The sequence below is a fragment of the Nerophis ophidion genome, linkage group LG02 (genome assembly GCF_033978795.1).
Source record: "Nerophis ophidion isolate RoL-2023_Sa linkage group LG02, RoL_Noph_v1.0, whole genome shotgun sequence".
In the NCBI taxonomy this organism is placed as follows: domain Eukaryota; kingdom Metazoa; phylum Chordata; class Actinopteri; order Syngnathiformes; family Syngnathidae; genus Nerophis; species Nerophis ophidion.
Window position 1 is genome coordinate 74,665,928 of NC_084612.1, and position 22,500 is coordinate 74,688,427.

At 41.5% G+C, this 22,500-nt stretch overlaps 2 protein-coding genes across 2 annotated transcripts in view; one reads left to right on the plus strand and one right to left on the minus strand.

Annotated features, from left to right (window-relative positions):
• Positions 1–2,183: 2,183 nt before the first annotated feature.
• Positions 2,184–3,787, minus strand: LOC133535200 (uncharacterized). The gene has a single exon (XM_061874794.1). It carries the CDS (start codon positions 3,742–3,744, stop codon positions 2,218–2,220), a length of 1,527 nt encoding a protein of 508 aa, XP_061730778.1. The 5' UTR covers positions 3,745–3,787; the 3' UTR covers positions 2,184–2,217.
• Positions 3,788–8,680: 4,893 nt separating this feature from the next.
• stab1 (stabilin 1) overlaps positions 8,681–22,500 on the plus strand; it is a 132,499-nt gene continuing 118,679 nt past the window's right edge. The window contains exons 1-3 of the mRNA XM_061890936.1: positions 8,681–8,967; positions 19,441–19,568; positions 19,651–19,766. Coding sequence (XP_061746920.1) covers positions 8,917–8,967; positions 19,441–19,568; positions 19,651–19,766 — 295 coding nt within the window. The 5' untranslated portion in view covers positions 8,681–8,916. The remainder of the gene's footprint in view (positions 8,968–19,440; positions 19,569–19,650; positions 19,767–22,500) is intronic.

Genomic DNA, 22,500 nt, shown 5'->3' on the forward strand with positions numbered 1-22,500 from the left:
CACAGCAGCGAGAGTCCCGTTCACAGCGGAGCCAGCAGGAAACCATCCCAAGCGTAGGCGGACCAGCAGCGCAGAGATGTCCCCAGCCGATACACAGGCGAGCAGTACATGGCCACCGGATCGGACCGGACCCCCTCCACACGGGAGAGTGGGACATAGAAGAAAAAGAAAAGAAACGGCAGATCAACTGGTCTAAAAAGGGAGTCTATTTAAAGGCTAGAGTATACAAATGAGTTTTAAGGTGAGACTTAAATGCTTCTACTGAGGTGGCATCGCGAACTGTTACCGGGAGGGCATTCCAGAGTACTGGAGCCCGAACGGAAAATGCTCTATAGCCCGCAGACTTTTTTTGGGCTTTGGGAATCACTAATAAGCCGGAGTCCTTTGAACGCAGATTTCTTGCCGGGACATATGGTACAATACAATCGGCAAGATAAGATGGAGCTAGACCGTGTAGTATTTTATACGTAAGTAGTAAAACCTTAAAGTCACATCTTAAGTGCACAGGAAGCCAGTGCAGGTGAGCCAGTACAGGCGTAATGTGATCAAACTTTCTTGTTCTTGTCAAAAGTCTAGCAGCCGCATTTTGTACCAACTGTAATCTTTTAATGCTAGACATGGGGAGACCCGAAAATAATACGTTACAGTAGTCGAGGCGAGACGTAACAAACGCATGGATAATGATCTCAGCGTCTTTAGTGGACAGAATGGAGCGAATTTTAGCGATATTACGGAGATGAAAGAAGGCCGTTTTAGTAACGCTTTTAATGTGTGCCTCAAAGGAGAGAGTTGGGTCGAAGATAACACCCAGATTCTTTACCGTGTCGCCTTGTTTAATTGTTTGGTTGTCAAATGTTAGAGTTGTATTATTAAATAGAGTTCGGTGTCTAGCAGGACCGATAATCAGCATTTCCGTTTTTTTGGCGTTGAGTTGCAAAAAGTTAGCGGACATCCATTGTTTAATTTCATTAAGACACGCCTCCAGCTGACTACAATCCGGCGTGTTGGTCAGCTTTAGGGGCATGTAGAGTTGGGTGTCATCAGCATAACAGTGAAAGCTAATACCGTATTTGCGTATGATGTCACCTAGCGGCAGCATGTAGATGCTGAAGAGTGCAGGGCCAAGGACCGAACCCTGGGGAACTCCACACGTTACCTTAACGTAGTCCGAGGTCACATTGTTATGGGAGACACACTGCATCCTATCAGTAAGATAAGAGTTAAACCAAGACAGGGCTAAGTCTGACATACCAATTCGTGTTTTGATACGTTCTAATAAAATATTATGATCGACGGTATCGAAAGCAGCGCTAAGATCGAGGAGCAGCAACATAGATGACGCATCAGAATCCATCGTTAGCAATAGATCATTAGTCATTTTTGCGAGGGCTGTCTCCGTGGAGTGATTTGCCCTGAAACCGGATTGAAAGGTTTCACATAGATTGTTAGACGCTAAGTGTTCATTTAACTGCTCCGCAACAATTTTTTCAAGGATTTTTGAAATAAAGGGAAGGTGAGACACCGGTCGGTAGTTTACCATGAGGTCAGGATCGAGGTTAGGTCTTTTAAGAAGAGGATGAATAACCGCTTTTTTGAATGCTAGGGGAACAGTGCCCGAGGAGAGTGATAAGTTTATAATATTTAGCACTGATGGACCTAATAATACAAAGAGCTCCTTGATCAGTTTCCCAGGAAGAGGGTCAAGTAAACATGTTGTCTGTTTTATTCCATTTACACGTTGTAACAATTCCTCTAATGTTATTTCCTCAAAACGAGAGAAAGTATTTTGGAGGGCAGTATCCGCCGTATATACAATCGTGTCAGTGTTAATAGAACCCCGTTGTAGCTGGGACGCATTGTCTTTAATCTCCTTTCTAATGACTTCAATTTTCTTACTAAAGAATTGCATAAAGTCATCAGCTGAGTGGGTTGAGCTACTGGAAGGAGTCCCTTGTTGGGTTAGCGATGCTACCGTACTAAACAAAAATTTAGGATCGTTTTTATTACGGTGGATGAGATTTGAGTAATATTTAGCTTTAGCTAAGGTAAGCATGCGTTTATAAGTTATTAAACCATCACTCCATGTTTGATGGTGCACCTCAAGTTTAGTCGTGCGCCATTTGCGTTCCAGCTTTCTACATAATAATTTCTGAGCTCTAGTGTCTTCTGTAAACCACGGGGTGCGCTTTTTTGGAGCCTTTTTTAACTTTAGCGGTGCTATGTTATCAATGGTTTCGCGCAGGGCGTCGTTAAAGTTGTTAGTGAGGTTATCAATAGAGCCACATACTTTGGGAATGGTGCCATTACCGAGGGCAGTAGGTCAGCAAGAGTTGTCGTTGTGGCTGTATTAATGTTGCGGCTGCTATAGCAGTTATTATTATTATTAGTTTGACGAACATGCGTCTGAACCTCGAATTTTATAAGGTAATGATCGGACAATACTTTAGTATACGGGAGTATCCTAACTTTGGAAACGTTGATGCCCCTGACAAGCACTAGGTCTATCGTATTACCGTTGCGATGCGTGGGTTCATTTATTATTTGTGTGAGACCACAGCTATCAATTACAGTCTGGAGCGCTACGCACGGTGGGTCCGATGGGGTATTCATATGGATATTAAAGTCCCCCATTATGATTATATTATCGGCGTGTGTCACTAGATCAGCAACGAACTCTGAGAATTCATTAATAAAGTCCGAATAGGGCCCTGGGGGGCGGTAGATAACAGCCAGGTGTAGAGGCAGCGGTGTGACAGACCTCATAGTAAGCACCTCAAACGATTTATATTTATTATTTATGTTAGGACTAAGGTTAAAGTTTTCGTTGTATATTAGTGCGACCCCCCCACCCCTTTTGAGCGGACGGGCAATATGCGCATGTGTAAAGTTAGGAGGACATGCCTCATTTAGCGCAAAAAAGTCGTTTGGTTTAAGCCAGGTTTCGCTGAGACCGATGACGTTAAGATTGTTGTCTCTGATAATATCATTAACTAACAACGTTTTAGGAGACAATGATCTTATGTTTAAAAAACCTATATTATAGGTAGTGGGCTGTTTTAGGGAGTTTTTGATCAAATTATCCGTAGTAGCAATATTAATAATGTTGTGTTTATTATGCCCAGTGCATTTAGTATAGTTACGACCATATCTAGGAATTGATACGACAGGAATTTTCCGATTGTTTGATTGTTGCTTTGATAAACTGCACGCATCATGGTTAGCCACCTCAGTAACGGGGATTTTCCGATTGTTTGTTTGTTGCTTTGATAAACTGCACGCATCATAGTTAGCCACCTCAGTAAAACACATGTCCAACTCTGAAACACTCAAAGCAGAAAAAACTTGTTCTAATTTAACTGACTCCTTACCCAGACCAGTAGTCTCGCATTTTCCATCTAAATCCGTCTTCGGGATGGAGGAAAGTGGTGTTCTGTGGGGATTAGCCTTCTGCTTTGTTTTTAGCCCCGCTCGGCATCCGCGTTTCCGATCACACCGCTGGCGTCTGCTCCGTAGACGGCCCCCGCTGCTACTAGACTCCGCTGCTTCACAGGCCGCTGGATGTAGCCGCCGATGTATTCCCGTGCTAGTTAGCAAGTCTAGCACGCAAGTGTCTATCGGTCCAAAACGGCCCGATGTGTCCACATCCAGAAGTGTCTGGCGGTCGTACGTGATCACGGAGTGACCACGATGTGAGCCAGCCATTAAGTTTGTGGAATTGTCCGGTATTTCTGCCAAATGTTCCATCTTTAGCAGGAGCTCCTCGAGTGCGCAGCCCGTCCGGGCGCCGCCATCTTGTACTGTATATGTATGTATATGTATGTATGTATGTATGTATGTATGTATGTATGTATGTATATCAATCAATGTTTATATAGCCCTAAATCACAAATGTCTCAAAGGACTGTACAAACCATTACGACTACGACATCCTCGGAAGAACCCACATAAGGGCAAGGAAAACTCACACCCAGTGGGACGCCAGTGACAATGCTGACTATGAGAAACCTTGGAGAGGACCTCAAATGTGGGCAATGACCGAAAGCAATGGATGTCGAGCGGGTCTAACATGATACTGTGAAAGTTCAATCCATAGTGGCTCCAACACAGTCGCGAGAGTTCAGTTCAAAGCGGATCCAAGACAGCAGCGAGAGACCCGTCCACAGGAAACCATCCCAAGCGGGGTCGGATGAGCAGCGTAGAGATGTCCCCAACTGATACACAGGTGAGCGGTCCATCCTGGGTATATATATATATGTATGTATGTATGTATATGTATATGTATATGTATATGTCTATATATATATATATATATATGTGTGTATGTATGTATGTAACTTTTTTCCGCCAAATACCACCTCAGAAGACACTGCTCTCCAAGTACCCCCATAATGACCTACACTAAAATACAGTAGCGCAGTGGGCCGAAGTATTCATTAAAAACAAAGCAGAGGTTTTATTTAAATATATTCAATATTTTTTGGCCACTGTAACTTTACACACAGTTTGAACAGTAACACCGTGTTTGAATATTTGCTGAGGTGGTCCCACTGGTGGCACCTGTACCTCAGCTTGGTACATGTGACCTATGTCCAGGTGCTGGGCTGCGGCATGGCCACATCAGCGCTGCTTCTCTGCATCCAAGCGACGGTAGAAAAGTATTTAAAGTATTCACCGTCAGCACTTCCTGCTATTGTCCCGCCTGACCCCTGACCCCTGATCCCACCCCCCACCCCTCCGTCTCTGCTGCCGGTCAAGTTAAAGCGCGTTAAAAAGAGGAAAGGAAGTGCTTTCACACTCCTCGCTTTCGGCTGGCGTTGTGTCAGCTGACCAGGAAGTCCGTCCCAATTTTTCGGAGGGCCCGCCGGGACTCGGGTGAAGGGAAATCCGCCCTAAACTTCCTGGCAGGAAAGAAGTGTTTCTCACAATCTCTCTCTCAGCCCCATTAAATAATTCTTACCTCAGCCCTTTTTAAATCATCTTACCTTCCTTCGCTCTTCACATGACAACAACATCACGATACAGCAGGCGTCACCAACGCGGGGCCCGCGGGCACCAGGTCGCCCGTAAGGACCAGATGAGTCGCCCGTTCTAAAAATAGCTCAAATAGCAGCACTTACCAGTGAGCTGCCTCTATTTTTTAAATTGTATTTATTTACTAGCAAGCTGGTCTCGCTTTGCTGGACATTTTTAATTCTAAGAGAGACAAAACTCAAATAGAATTTGAAAATCCAAGAAAATATTTGAAAGACTTGGTCTTCACTTGTTTAAATAAATTCATTTATTTTTTTAACTTTGCTTCTTATAACTTTCAGAAAGACAATTTTAGAGAAAAAATACAACCTTAAAAATGATTTTAGGTTTTTTAAACACATATATTTTTTTATCTTTTAAATTTCTTCCTCCTCTTCCCTGACAATTTAAATTAATGCGCAAGTAAATAAAAAAGTTATTGTAAAGAATAATAAATGCATTTTAATTTAATTCTTCATTTTAGCTTCTGGTTTTTCGACGAATATTTGTGAAATATTTCTTCGAACTGATTATGATTAAAATTCCCAAAAATTGTTCTGGCAAATCTAGAAAATCTTTAGAATCAAATTTAAATCTTATTGCAAAGTCTTTTGAATTTCTAGAAGAAATAATGATTTGTCTTTGTTAGAAATATAGTTTGGTCCAATTTGTTATATATTCTAACAAAGTGCAGATTGGATTTTAACCTATTTAAAACATGTCATCAAAATTGTAAAATTAATCTTAATCAGGAAAAATTACTAATGATGTTTCATAAATTATTTTTTAAATTTTTTCAAAAACATTCAAATTAGCTAGTTTTTCTATTCATTTTTTTTCGGTTGAATGTTGTCAAAAATTAAGATAAACTATGCTTCAAAATTAAATGTTCATTTTTTTTGTGTTTTCTCCTCTTTTAAACCGTTCAATTAAGTGTTTTTTTCATCATTTATTCTCTACAAAAAACATTCGGTAAAAGGAAAAAAAATGTACGACGGAATCACAGACAGAAATACCCATTTTATATATATATATATATATATATATATATATATATATATATATATATATATATATATATATATATATATATATATATATATATATCGATATATATATATATATATATATATATCGATATATAGATGTATTTATTAAAGTTAATTGAGCAAATTGGTTATTTCTGGCAATGTATTTAAGTGTGTATCAAACTGGTAGCCCTTCACATTAATCAGTACCCAAGAAGTAGCTCTTGCTTTCAAAAAGGTTGGTGATCTAAACTCTTCTCTTCTTTTATTTGGCACTGAATTACAACAAACAGCAGCTCCTCGCTAACATTGGAAAAGTTTAGCTCGACCAGTGACTGTCTAACTTATTTTTTTTACCAAGTACCACCTAAAAAACATAACTATATTAGTGACTTTTAAAAGATTTTAACCTTTCGGGCAACGCCTGCTAAATTTAGCTGGGTCGGTGTGTTAGCCGCATAAGCTAACCCGATTTAAATAGAACATGACTCTACCATTTTATTGGAGTATTCCTCAAATAAAATTATCACACAAAAATGGTATCGTGGTCACTTTTAAAAGCTTTTTAACCTTTTTTGTCAATGAAGTTAACTTTAGCTAGGGCTTGGTGTTAGCCACATGAGCTAACTCAAGCTAACTAGAACATGACTCTACCATTTTGAGTATTTTCTCAAATACTACAACTATCACCTCCGAGTACTCCGGCTTCCTCCCACCTCCAAAGACATGCACCTGGGGATAGGCCCCTCCCACCACCAAAGACATGCACCTGGGGATAGGCCCCTCCCACCTCCAAAGACATCCACCTGGGGATAGGCCCCTCCAACCTCTAAAGACATGCTCCTAGGAATAGGCCCCTCCCACCTCCAAAGACAGGCACCTGGGGATAGGCCCCTCCCACCTCCAAAGACATGCACCTGGGGATAGGCCCCTCCCACCTCCAAAGACATGCACCTGAGGATAGGCCCCTCCAACCTCTAAAGACATGCTCCTAGGAATAGGCTCCTCCCACCTCTAAAGACATGCTCCTAGGAATAGGCCCCACCCACCTCCAAAGACAGGCACCTGGGGATAGGCCCCTCCCACCTCCAAAGGCATGCACCTGGCGATAAGCCCCTCCCACCTCCAAAGACATGCACCTGGGGATAGGCCCTTCCCACCTCCAAAGACATGCACCTGGGGATAGGCTCCTCCCATCTCCAAAGACATGCACCAGGGTATAGGCCCCTCCCACCTCCAAAGGCATGCACCTGGCGATAAGCCCCTCCCACCTCCAAAGACATGCACCTGGTGATAGGCCCCTCCCACCTCCAAAGACATGCACCTGGGGATAGGCCCCTCCCACCTCCAAAGACATGCACCTGGGGATAGGCCCCCCCCACCTCCAAAGACATGCACCTGGGGATAGGCTCCTCCCACCTCCAAAGACATGCACCTGGGGATAGGTTGATTGGCAACACTAAATGGTCCCTAGTGTGCAAATGTTGTCTGTCTATCTGTGTTGGCCCTGCGATGAGGTGGCGACTTGTCCAGGGTGTACCCCGCCTTCCGCCCGATTGTAGCTGAGATAGGCGCCAGCGCCTCCCGCGACCCCCAAAAAAGGGAATAAGCGGTAGAAAATGGATGGATATATATATATATATATATGTATCGGGGTCGGCAACCCCCGGCTTTAGAGCCGCATGTGGCTCTTTATCGCCGCCCTAGTGGCTCTCAGGAGCTTTTCCAAAAATTTAAGAAAAATGGAAAAAGGTCCGCCACATCAAATGTATGTGGTCCGCCACATCATTTATGTGGTCCGCCACAACATTTTTTGTGGTCCGCCACAACATTTTATGTGGTCCGCCACATCATTTATGTGGTCCGCAACATCATTTTATGTGGTCCGCAACATCATTTTATGTGGTCCGCCACAACATTTTATGTGGTCCGCCACATCATATATGTGGTCCGCAACATCATTTTATGTGGTCCGCAACATAATTTTATGTGGTCCGCCACAACATTTTACGTGGTCCGCCACATCATTTATGTGGTCCGCCACATCATTTATGTGGTCCGCAACATCTTTTTATGTGGTCCGCAACATCTTTTTATGTGGTCCGCCACAACATTTTACGTGGTCCGCCACATCATTTATGTGGTCCGCAACATCTTTTTATGTGGTCCGCAACATCTTTTTATGTGGTCCGCCACAACATTTTACGTGGTCCGCCACATCATTTATGTTGTCCGCCACATCATTTATGTGGTCCGCCACATCATTTATGTGGTCCGCAACATCATTTTATGTTGTCTGCCACAACATTTTATGTGGTCCGCCACATCATTTATGTGGTCCGCCACATCATATATGTGGTCCGCCACATCATTTATGTTGTCTGCCACTAATGTAAGTAAATGCTTTACAGACTCTTATTAGTGTCTTTTATTGTGTACAGGAAGTGGGCAACCATACCTCAATAATTTGATATTCTGTTTGTGTCCTTCGTAAGAGGGAGCCTATGCAAGGTGTCAGAAAAGGCCTCAAAGGTGCGGGGGTCAGCGGCGGTCCTGCTGGAGGTCTGCAGCAGCAGCAGCAGCAGCAGCAGGAAGAGGAGGAGAAAGATCTCTGCTGGGAGGTTCTTGTCGCTGCCACTTTCTGTTGTTAGCTTTTTCCCTTCTCTTCCTTGATTAGAAAAGGAAAGGGCAGCAGCCTCCTTCTGCCTGACTGGACAGCCTGCTTGCACTTTGTCGCTTTTATCGCAACAGATCCAAACAACTCCCATCGGCTTCAGTTAATTTTTTATTTCTTTGGTTTTGTTCTGGCCTTTCTTTGAATGGATCAGCTTGTCTTCTGACTGGGCTTCCATTTGTGCTGTGGATGTGACAGCCAACCATGCTGCTGCTACTGCTGCTTGTCTGCCTGCAAACTTCACTGCAACAACAGGTAACACACACACACACACACACACACACACCAAAGTACAAACCCCGTTTCCATATGAGTTGGGAAATTGTGTTAGATGTAAATATAAACAGAATACAATGATTTGCAAATCCTTTTCAAGCCATATTCAGTTGAATATGCTACAAAGACAACATATTTGATGTTCAAACTAGAATTTGATGCAAGCAACACGTGACAAAGAAGTTGGGAAAGGTGGCAATAAATACTGATAAAGTTGAGGAATGCTCATCAAACACTTATTTGGAACACCCCACAGGTGTGCAGGCTAATTGGGAACAGGTGGGTGCCATGATTGGGTATAAAAACAGCTTCCCCCCAAAAAATGCTCAGTCTTTCACAAGAAAGGATGGGGCGAGGTACACCCCTTTGTCCACAACTGCGTGAGCAAATAGTCAAACAGTTTAAGAACAACGTTTCTCAAAGTGCAATTGCAAGAAAATTAGGGATTTCAACATCTACGCTCCATAATATCATCAAAAGTTTCAGAGAATCTGGAGAAATCACTCCACGTAAGCGGCATGGCTGGAAACCAACATTTCCGATCCCTCAGACGGCACTGTATCAAAAATCGACTTCAATCTCTAAAGGATATCACCACATGGGCTCAGGAACACTTCAGAAAACCACTGTCACTAAATACAGTTGGTCGCTACATCTGTTAAGTGCAAGTTAACGCTCTACCATGCAAAAGAAAAAGCCATTTATCAACAACATCCAGAAACGCCGCCGGCTTCTCTGGGCCCGAGATCATCTAAGATGGACTGATGCAAAGTGGAAAAGTGTTCTGTGGTCTGACGAGTCCACATTTCAAATTGGGGGCGGCATAGCTCAGTTGGTAGAGTGGCCGTGTCAGCAACTTGAGGGTTGCAGGTTCGATTCCCACTTGTGCCATCCTAGTCACTGCCGTTGTGTCCTTGGGCAAGACACTTTACCCACCTGCTCCCAGTGCCACCCACACTGGTTTAAATGTAACTTAGATATTGGGATTCACCATGTAAAGCGCTTTGAGTCACTTGAGAAAAGCGCTATATAAATATAATTCACTTCACTTTCCCAACTACTTTGGCACGTGTTGCAGCCATTAAATTAATTATTTAATGGCTGCAGCACGTTAATTATTATTTGCAAAAAAAAAAAAGTTTATGTTTGAACATGAAATATATTGTCTTTGTAGTGCATTCAATTAAATATGGGTTGAAAAGGATTTGCAAATCATTGTATTCTATTTATATTTACATCTAACACAATTTCCAAACTCACATGTAAACAGGGTTTGTACATGCTAACATTAACCTTAAAGGTCTCTTCAAGTACAACAAAAAAATGATTAAAGTAGATCCAAACATGAACTTTTCTTTACTTTGGCCCTCCTGTCTGCTTTTGATGTTGTTCAGTGCCGGCTGACTCAGGTTAGACTAGCGCTAAATGCAGAGGAATCTTTTAAATCTCACATTGAAATTATTAAATCGGATCCAAACATGAACTTTTCTTTACTTTGGCCCTCCTGTCTGCTTTTGATGTTGTTCAGTGCCGGGCTGACTCAGGTTAGACTAGCGCTAAACGCAGAGGAATCTTATAAATCTCACATTGAAATTATTAAATCGGATCCAAACATGAACTTTTCTTTACTTTGGCCCTCTTGTCTGCTTTTGATGTTGTTCAGTGCCGGCTGACTCAGGTTAGACTCGCGCTAAACGCAGAGGAATCTTTTAAATCTCACATTGAAATGATTAAATCAGATCCAAACATGAACTTTTCTTTACTTTGGCCCTCTTGTCTGCTTTTGATGTTGTTCAGTGCCGGCTGACTCAGGTTAGACTCGCGCTAAACGCAGAGGAATCTTTTAAATCTCACATTGAAATGATTAAATCGGATCCAAACATGAACTTTTCTTTACTTTGGCCCTCTTGTCTGCTTTTGATGTTGTTCAGTGCCGGCTGACTCAGGTTAGACTCGCGCTAAACGCAGAGGAATCTTTTAAATCTCACATTGAAATGATTAAATCGGATCCAAACATGAACTTTTCTTTACTTTGGCCCTCCTGTCTGCTTTTGATGTTGTTCAGTGCCGGCTGACTCAGGTTAGACTAGCGCTAAACGCAGAGGAATCTTTTAAATCTCACATTGAAATTATTAAATCGGATCCAAACATGAACTTTTCTTTACTTTGGCCCTCCTGTCTGCTTTTGATGTTGTTCAGTGCCGGCTGACTCAGGTTAGACTCGCGCTGAACTCAGAGGAATCTTTTAAATCTCACATTGAAATTATTAAATCGGATCCAAACATGAACGTTTCTTTACTTTGGCCCTCCTGTCTGCTTTTGATGTTGTTCAGTGCCGGCTGACTCAGGTTAGACTAGCGCTAAACGCAGAGGAATCTTATAAATCTCACATTGAAATGATTAAATCGGATCCAAACATGAACTTTTCTTTACTTTGGCCCTCCTGTCTGCTTTTGATGTTGTTCAGTGCCGGCTGACTCAGGTTAGACTCGCGCTAAACGCAGAGGAATCTTATAAATCTCACATTGAAATGATTAAATCGGATCCAAACATGAACTTTTCTTTACTTGGCCCCCCCCCGATACTCTTGGAACTGCTCCTGTTACTGTTGCAATCGACCGTATGATTTTGGCGGACAGACTCCACAGGATTGGCGTATCTCAGCACGCCGATGGGTCCAGTTTGCTCTTCGTGGTTAAAGGGTGTACCTCAGGGTTCCATAACTGGTCCGTTGTTATTTTCCATCTATGTTCATAATCTCTGTGATAAAGTGTCGAATGCTGCGTTCCATTTTGATGTGGTACACTGTATTGTAGCTCCAGCAGTCTGCTTTTGATGTTGTTCAGTGCCGGCTGACTCAGGTTAGACTAGCGCTAAATGCAGACAAATCTTTTAAATCTCACATTGAAATTATTAAATCGGATCCAAACCTGAACTTTTCTTTACTTTGGCCCCCCCTGATGCTCTTGGATTTGTTCCTGTTACCTTTGCTATCGACCGTATCATTTTGGCGGACAGACTCCACAGGATTGGTGCATCTCAGCACGCCGATGGGTCCAGTTTGTCGTTAAAGGGTGTACCTCACTTTACTTGTTTTTAAATTATTTTATTGAAACATTTTACATGTTTTGAAGTCAATGTTTTTGGTAAGTTCTATTTTTACCTGTAGTATGTGCCTGCCTAGCTAGGTCAATCTGAGAAAATTGATTTTAATCTCATGGAGTTTTTTACCTGGTTAAATAAAGGCTATTGATTGATTGATTGAACAGCTGCAGCTGCTTCTTCTGTTCCTGTTCCTGTTACTTCTATTGCCCATGTTAGTACTTCTGCTGATCCTGTTACTGCTACTTCTCTGTTCCTGTTACAACTATTGCCCAAGTTAGTACTTCTGCTGATCTTGTTACTGCTTCTGCTGATCCTGTTACTGCTACATCTCTGGTCCTTTTACTTCTATTGCCCATGTTCGTACTTCTGCTGATCCTGTTACTGCTACTTCTCTGATCCTGTTACTTCTATTGCCCCTGTTCGTACTTCTGCTGAATCTGTTACTGCTACTTCTCTTGTCTTGTTACTTCTATTGCCCAAGTTAGTACTTCTGCTGATCTTGTTACTGCTTCTGCTGATCCTGTTACTGCTACATCTCTGGTCCTGTTACTTCTATTGCCCATGTTCGTACTTCTGCTGATCCTGTTACTTCTATTGCCCCTGTTCGTACTTCTGCTGATCCTGTTACTGCTACTTCTCTTGTCTTGTTACTTCTATTGCCCAAGTTAGTACTTCTGCTGATCCTGTTACTGTTTCTTCTGATCCTGTTGCTGTTACTTCTCTTGCCCATGTTAGTTTGTCTTCTGCTCCTGTTACTGGTACTTTTCTGATCCTGTTACTTCTATTGCCCATGATAGTACTTCTGCTAATTCTGTTACTGCTATACTTCTCTGATTATGTTACTTCTATTGCCCATGTTAGTACTTCAGCTAATCCTGTTACTGGTACTTCTTTGATCCTGTTACTTCTATTGCCCATGTTAGTACGTCTTCTGCTCCTGTTACTGGTACTTTTCTGATCCTGTTACTGCTACTTCTCTGGTCCCTCTTACTTCTATTGCCCATGTTAGTACTTCTGCTGAATCTGTTACTGCTACTTCTCTGTTCCTGTTACTTCTATTGCCCATGTTAGTACTTATGCTAATCCTGTTACTGCTACTGATCCTGTTACTTCTATTACCTATGTTAGTACTTCTGCTAATCCTGTTACTGGTACTTCTCTGTTCCTGTTACTTCTATTGCCCATGTTAGTACGTCTTCTGCTCCTGTTACTGGTACTTTTCTGATCCTGTTACTTCTATTGCCCATGATAGTACTACTGCTAATCTTGTTACTGCTATACTTCTCTGATTCTGATACTTCTATTGCCCATGTTAGTACATCTGCTAATCGTGTTACTGTTACTTCTCTGGTGCTGTTACTTCTATTGCCCATGTTAGTATGTGTTCTGCTCCTGTTACTGGTATTTCTCTGATTCTGTTGCTGTTACTGCCATTCCTGCCGTTAGGGACGGTTTAGCTTCGATAGTAGAGCGGCAATGCCAGCAACTTGAGGTTTCCTGGTTCATATCCGTTTTCCGCCACCCTGGTCACGGCCTTTGTGTCCTTGGCAAGACACTTCACCCACCTTGCTCCTGATAGGCCGTGGTCAGCGCCTTGTATGGCAGCTTCTGCCATCCGTGTGCGTATGAATGGGTGAATGTGACAGCTATATTATGAATACAGACAATTTAATTCTATTCCCCGAGACAGTACTGTACTTGTTCTGGTTTTGTTACCATGTTACCCTGGCGCTGTTACTGCTACTTCTGTTGATCCTGGTACTCCGTTCATGTGTTCTTTTTCCTTTATTCAATCAGATAAAACTCATTGGGATTAAAATCTCTTGCAATAGGGCAACAAAAATAGGTTTCATAAAAAAAGATAGCAACCACCAAAAACACAGGAGCAGCCCCACACTAAAGATAAATTACTTACAACAGAAACATAAAAACATGCAATAAGTAAAAAATAAAATGAGTCAACAAAAACAATTTTCAAAAAAGTTCAGTGTCCAATACAACTGGTTTCCTGATCTTTTAAAATGGACTGAAATTTCCCCAAAGTGATCACTTCAGGCACCTTCAGATCCTTAATCAGGGGTGTCCAAACTTTTTCCACTTAGGGCCACACACTGAAAAATCAACGCAAGTGGGGGCCATTTTGATATTTTTTATGTTAAAAACCACTACAATATATGTACAAAAAAAATATACATTTGGGCCTCCACTCAGGCTTGATCCCGGGGACCCTAAAGGGTTTTGGTCAAAAAAATATAAAAAAAAATGTGTCATTATTCAGTATTATTATTTTTATTATTATTAAGGTTTAAATCTCTAGATCAACATTAGGTCCATCTGTCAATATACATTTTTAAAGATTTAAGTTGTATGCTCTTTTTGTCAAAGAAAACCCTGTTTTTTTATGGAAAAAATACAAAATATGTAATATTTTTACCCAATAACATTTTTAAGTGGAATATTTGAGATTATACAATAATTGGAGCCTTAAAAAGGTCAATAACTCATAACAACATTGATTTTAATTCCTTTTTTTTAATTTTTTTTTTAGCAATGACACTTAAAAACAAATCACACAAAAAATTATCGGGGATCCAAAAGGGTCCTACTCATCCATCCATCCATCCATCCATCCATTTTCTACCGCTTTTCCCTTTGGGAATATTCTACAATACAAATACAACGTTGAAACAACATGCTTTTTGACAACGTTTATTCAATGTTGGATTCTGATGTTGATTTGACCATTGAAATTTGGTCATTTCCTCAACCAATATTCTACACCACAAATACAACGTCGAAACAACATGCTTTTCAACGTTTATTCAATGTTAGGTTGTGACGTTGATTTGATCATTAAAATCTAGTCATCTTCCAACCAATATTCTACAACACAAATACGTTGAAACAACGTGCGTTTTGACAACGTTCAATCAATGTTGGGTTCTGACGTTTATTTGACCATTGAAATCTGGTCATTTCCCAACCAAAATTCTACAACACAACCATAACATTGAGACAATATGATTTGTGACAACGTTCAATCAATGTTGGGTTCTGACGTTTATTTGACCATTGAAGTTTGGTCATTTCCTAAACCAATATTCTACAACACAAATACAACGTTGAAACAACATGCTTTTCAACGTTTATTCAATGTTAGGTTGTGACGTTGATTTGATCATTAAAATCTGGTCATCTTCCAACCAATATTCTACAACACAAATACGTTGAAGCAACGTGCTTTTTGACAACGTTCAATCAATGTTGGGTTCTGACATTGATTTGACCATTGAAATTTGGTCATTTCCCAACCAAAATTCTACAATACAACCATAAAGTTGAGACAATATGCTTTGTGACAACGTTCAATCAATGTTGGGTTCTGACGTTGATTTACCATTGAAATTTGGTCATTTCCCAACCAAAATTCTACAACACAACCATAACGTTGAGACAATATGCTTTGTGACAACGTTCAATCAATGTTGGGTTCTGACGTTTATTTGACCATTGAAATCTGGTCATTTCCTCAACCAATATTCTACAACACAAATACAACGTCAAAACAACATGCTTTTCAACGTTTATTCAATGTTAGGTTGTGACGTTGATTTGATCATTAAAATCTAGTCATCTTCCAATCAATATTCTACAACACAAATACGTTGAAACAACGTGCTTTTTGACAACGTTCAATCAATGTTGGGTTCTGACGTTGATTTACCATTGAAATTTGGTCATTTCCCAACCAAAATTCTACAACACAACCATAACGTTGAGACAATATGCTTTGTGACAACGTTTAATCAATGTTGGGTTCTGACGTTTATTTGACCATTGAAGTCTGGTAATTTCCTCAACCAATATTCTACAACACAAATACAACGTTGAAACAACTTGCTTTTCAACGTTTATTCAATGTTAGGTTGTGACGTTGATTTGATCATTAAAATCTGGTCATCTTCCAACCAATATTCTACAACACAAATACGTTGAAGCAACGTGCTTTTTGACAACGTTCAATCAATGTTGGGTTCTGACGTTGATTTACCATTGAAATTTGGTCATTTCCCAACCAAAATTCTACAACACAACCATAACGTTGAGACAATATGCTTTGTGACAACGTTCAATCAATGTTGGGTTCTGACGTTGATTTGACCATTGAAATTTGGTCATTTCCTAACCCATATTCTACAACACAAATACAACCTTGAAACAACATGCTTTTTAGACTTGGACTCAGAGACTTAGACTTCCTTTTTGTTGTCATTCAAATTTGAACTTTACAGCACAGATTAGAACAACATTGGTAGTGCAGGATAAAAAAAAAGCAAAAAGGTGCATATGTAATTAAATAAATAAATATAAATAATATATAAATATATATATAAATAGATTACTGTATGTACGGATAAAAATGTTGCACTTTTTCACATGCGTCCACGTTTATGGATGTATGTTATATTGTCTTTTTTATTCCAGCGAGTTAATCTATTTTAATGACATTTAATCATTGTCAGGTTCTGACGTTGATTTGACCATTGGAATTTGGTCATTTCCCGACCAATATTCTACAACACAAATACAACGTTGAAACAACATGCTTTTTCACAACGTTTGATGAATGTTGAGTTCTGACGTTGATTTGACCGTTTGAATTTGGTAATTTAAATTTGGTCATTTCCTCAACCAATAATCTACAACACAAATACAACGTTGAAAAAACATGCTTCTTCATACTGTTTATTCAATGTTGGGTTCTGACGTTTATTTGACCATTAAAATGTGGTCTTTTCCCAACCAAAATTCTTCAACACAACGTTGAAACAACATGCTTTTTGACAACGTTCAATCAATGTTGGTTTCTGACGTCGATTTGACCATCGAATTTTGGTCATTTTCCGAACAATATTCTACAACACAAACATAACATTGTAACAACATGTAATCAATGTTGTCATGTCCGTTTGATCATGTTTTGTTTTAGTCATGTTCGGTTTTGTTTTTGGACTATTTGTGCACTTTTGTTTGTCTTGTCACCATAGCAACCCATTAGTTTTCACCTGTGGAGTCACGCACCTGTTTTCACTGATCATGTCACTGCTATTTAAGCCGGTCTGTTTCTGTTGTTCGTCCTGGTGACATTATCCTTTCTATCTATCCATCCGCTACCCATGAGATTCCTGTTGATTATAGTTCATGCTTCATGCCATGCCACAGTAAGTATTTTTGTTTCATGTTCATAGTTTATTGGCTTTATGCTAGTCTTTTGTTGTCATTAGTCACGTTTGTTCTCCGCCATTGTGCGTGCCTTTTGTTTGCTTCCTTTTTGTAGTTTGTTAGTGTTATTAATAAATATGTACTTACATTCACGTCTTGCCCACGCCAACTTTCCTTTGCCTTCCGGGAAAACAAACCCCAAGATCCACGCTTTGACAAATGTCAGGTTGTGACGTTGATTTGACCTTTGAATTTAGTCATTTCCGAACTAAACAACATGGCTCTAACATCAGACATCAACGTTGCCTCAATTTAAAAATAGAACTTTTTTGCAAACGTTGTTTCAAAGTCAGTTTTGTAAGACAAGTATGTATGATCAACGTGGTACCAACGTCTTGTGCCTGCTGGGCGAGCCCCTCTGTGGTGGCAAAGTTGGGCCCCAAGGTCAAAAAGGTTAAGAACCCCTGATTTAAAAGTCTTGGATTTCGTGAACATTTCGAATTCAACCCTAATTAGCAGTTGATTTGTTTCCAGCTTCTATTAATCCTGTTGCTGCTTCTTGGTATCCTCGTACCGTAGCTTTGTTTGCTGGCTCCAGCTGTCTCTCTCTGCTTCCTAACCTTTCTAGTTCTTGTCATCTACATTCTGCTGCTTGTTGCTGTTCCTGCTTATTCCTGCTGCTTGTTACTGTTCCTGCTTATTCCTGCTGCTTGTTACTGTTCCTGCTTATTCCTGCTGCTTGTTACTGTTCCTGCTTATTCCTGCTGCTTGTTACTGTTCCTGCTTATTCCTGCTGCTTGTTACTGTTCCTGCTTATTCCTGCTGCTTGTTACTGTTCCTGCTTATTCCTGCTGCTTGTTAATGTTCCCGCTAATTCCCGCTGCTTGTTACTGTTCCTGCTTATTCCTGCTGCTTGTTACTGTTCCTGATTATTCCCGCTGCTTGTTGCGGGTTCCTGATTATTCCTGCTGCTTGTTGCGGTTCCTGCTTATTCCTGCTGCTTGTTACTGTTCCTTCTTATTCCTGCTGCTTGTTACTGTTCCTGCCTATTCCTGCTGCTTGTTACTGCTCCTGCTTATTCCTGCTGCTTGTTACGGTTCCTGCTTATTCTTGTTGCCCGTTGCTGTTCCTGCTTATTCCTGCTGCTTGTTATTGTTCCTGCTTATTCTTGCTGCCTGTTGCTGTTCCTGCTTATTCCTGCTGCTTGGTACTGTTCCTGCTTATTCCTGCTGCTTGTTACTGTTCCTTCTTATTCCTGCTGCTTGTTACTGTTCCTGATTATTCCCGCTGCTTGTTGCGGGTTCCTGATTATTCCTGCTGCTCGTTGCGGTTCCTGCTTATTCCTGCTGCTTGTTACTGTTCCTTCTTATTCCTGCTGCTTGTTACTGCTCCTGCTTATTCCTGCTGGTTGTTACTGCTCCTGCTTATTCCTGCTGCTTGTTACTGTTCCTGCTTATTCTTGCTGCCCGTTGCTGTTCCTGCTTATTCCTGCTCTTTGTTATTGTTCCTGCTTATTCCTGCTGCCTGTTGCTGTTCCTGCTTATTCCTGCTGCTTGTTACTGTTCCTGCTTATTCCTGCTGCTTGTTACTGTTCCTTCTTAGTCCTGCTGGTTGTTACTGCTCCTGCTTATTCCTGCTGCTTGTTACTGTTCCTGCTTATTCTTGCTGCCCGTTACTGTTCTTGCTTATTCCTGCTGCTTGTTATTGTTCCTGCTTATTCTTGCTGCCTGTTGCTGTTCCTGCTTATTCCTGCTGCTTGGTACTGTTCCTGCTTATTACTGCTGCTTGTTACTGTTCCTGCTTATTCCCGCTGCTTGTTGCTGTTCCGGCTTATTCCCGCTGCTTGTTGCTGTTCCTGCTTATTCCCGCTGCTTGTTACTGTTCCTGCTTATCCCTGCTGCTTGTTACTGTTCCTGCTTATTCCCGCTGCTTGTTGCTGTTCCTGCTTATTCCCGCTGCTTGTTGCTGTTCTTGCTTATTCCTGCTGCTTGTTGCTGTTCTTGCTTATTCCTGCTGCTTCTACTGACCCTGATACTGCTCCACCTACGCCACCAACGACTTTACTTTGATGAAGATGAATGTTGTTGTTTTCTTACTGCCATTTCTAACACCCTCCTTGTTCAGACTCCTCCCCCCGGTCGCTGTGACATCTCGCAGAGAAGCGACGCCTACACTTCCTGTACGTCCTGCGCCGCCGTGGCCACCAGCAGCTGCCCGCACGGCTTCAGCAAGGTTGGCACCACCAACTGCAGGTACGAGTCGGCGAGCGCTCATGGGCCCGTGTTCGCAGGTGTGATGGAGGCCACTTCTCTTAACACACGCCGCTTTCTGCAGCTATGTGGTGCAGATCGGCGGCAGGGAGACGGCGCTGGACGGATGTCGTCATCTTTGTGTGAAGAGTTATATGCACCCACTGTGCTGCCCGCAGTACTGGGGGCCGCTTTGTCTCGGTAAGACATTTACCCACACTTGAAGTAACTTTTTCAGCCACGAGGGATGGGTACCCAATTTTATACATCTTTAGGCGACGCTCAAATTCCGTCGGCTTCACGTGTACCAATTTATATATATATATATATATATATATATATATATGTATATATGTATATATGTTCTGTGTATATATTTATTTACTGCATATATTTCATGTTTACACATATTTTATAACTTGTTCTAGATCCTTAAACATCAACACACACAAAAGCAATGAACAGCAATGAAAATTGGTCCGCCACATCATTTATGTGGTCTGCCTTATTGTTTCATGTGGTCCGCCACATCATTTTATGTCATTTGCTACATCATTTTATGTCGTTTGCTACATCATTTTATGTGGTCCGCTACATCATTTTATGTGGAGCGCCACGTAATTTTATGTGGTCCGCCACGTCATTTATGCGGTCTGCCTTATTGTTTCATGTGGTCTGGCACATCATTTTATGTCGTTTGCTACATCATTTTTACATACATACATACATACATTTTATTTATTTTTTTATTTATTTTTTTTTCCAAGATGGCGCTGCTGTAGTGGCTGCTGTAGGCAGGAGCTCTGTGCTCTTGTATCATCCTTTTGTGTTTCCCTCTTGTTTTCATGTGTTATTATATTTTTTTGCATTTTGGTCCGGGACCCTTTGGGACTGTGTGACAAGGGGTGTCACTTTCGTGACCTCTGTGGTGCTTTTTTTGTGGACTTCTGGATCTGCCTCCCGGGTCCCTTTTGGCCATGGAGACCAGCTGCTGGGTGTCTGCCACACCGGAGTCTGTTTGGAGGGACTGGAGGAGATGCGGATGAAGGGACAGGGCTGCGGAGCTAGCACTGAGCGCTGGGACGGAGAGGCTCCGCGGTGTCTTGGCTGGGTGAGCAGGTGTCGGACACCTCAGTCACCTTGGACGTATCCTCGCTCATCCATGCGGACTGGACACTGGCCGAGAGTGGAGTCTGCTGTCTTGGTTGCTTTGTTGGATCTGCTTCTGTCTCTGGCCATGCTCCCTCCTCCCCAGCGGACGATGGCGTGGAACTCCGCAGAGGCCACCACAGTGGATATGTTTCTTTTACTTTTTATTCATAGCTGTATGTAGAAGTGTCTGGTTGTATCTGCTGCTTTAATGTCTTTAATGTCCTCTGTGTTCTTTGATGTTTGATGTTTCCCTCTTACACACATGTAAGAGGGATGTGTACTATGGCTATGAGTTGTTCTTTTCCCTTGGCCTCAGTCTGCACCCCCACTCCAGGGCCTAGGCTAAGACCGATTTTTTTATTTTATTTTAATCTTGTTTACCTGTATGTCATCTTTTTTGTAAGGGGCGCTGGAAGCCGGCAGACCCGTCAGCGATCCTGTTCTGTCTCCCTGTAATGTTTGTCTGATCTTGAATGGGATTGTGCTGAAAATTGTAATTTTCCTGAAGGAACTCACCTGACGGAATAAATAAAGTACTATCTAATCTAATCTAATCATTTTATGTGGTCCGCCACATCATTTTATGTCGTTTGCTACATCATTTTATGTGGTCCGCCACATCGTTTTATGTCGTTTGCTACATCATTTTACGTGGAGCGCCACATCATTTTATGTGAAGCGCCACATAATTTTCCGCCATATCATTTTATGTTGCCCGCTACATCATTTTATGTGGCCCGCCACATAATTTTATGTTGCCCGCCACATAATTTTATGTCGTTTGCTACATCATTTTATGTGGTCCGCCACATCATTTTATGTGGAGCGCCACATCATTTTCCGCCACGTCATTTTATGTGGCCTGCCACATCATTTTATATGGCCCACCACATCATTTTATGTCGTTTGCTACATCATTTTGTGTGGTCCGCCACATCATTTTATGTGGAGGGCCACATCATTTTCCGCCACGTCATTTTATGTGGCCTGCCACATCATTTTATATGGCCCGCCACATCATTTTATGTCGTTTGCTACATCATTTTATATGGCCCGCCACATCATTTTATGTCGTTTGCTACATCATTTTGTGTGGTCCGCCAGATCATTTTATGTGGAGCGCCACATCATTTTATGTGGCCCGCCACATCATTTTATGTCGTTTGCTACATCATTTTATGTTGCCCGCTACATCATTTTATGTGGCCCGCCACATAATTTTATGTTGCCCGCCACATAATTTTATGTCGTTTACTACATCATTTTATGTGGTCCGCCACATCATTTTATGTGGAGCGCCACATCATTTTTCCGCCACGTCATTTTACGTGGCCCGCCACATCATTTTATATGACCCGCCACATCATTTTATGTCGTTTGCTACATCATTTTATGTGGTCCGCCAGATCATTTTATGTCGTTTGCTACATTATTTTATGTGGTCCGCCAGATCATTTTATGTGGCCCGCCACATCATTTTATGTCGTTTGCTACATTATTTTATGTGGTCCGCCAGATCATTTTATGTGGAGCGCCACATCATTTTATGTCGTTTGCTACATTATTTTATGTGGTCCGCCAGATCATTTTATGTGGAGCGCCACATCATTTTATGTCGTTTGCTACATCATTTTATGTGGTCCGCCAGATCATTTTATGTCGTTTGCTACATTATTTTATGTGGTCCGCCAGATCATTTTATGTGGCCCGCCACATCATTTTATGTCGTTTGCTACATTATTTTATGTGGTCCGCCAGATCATTTTATGTGGAGCGCCACATC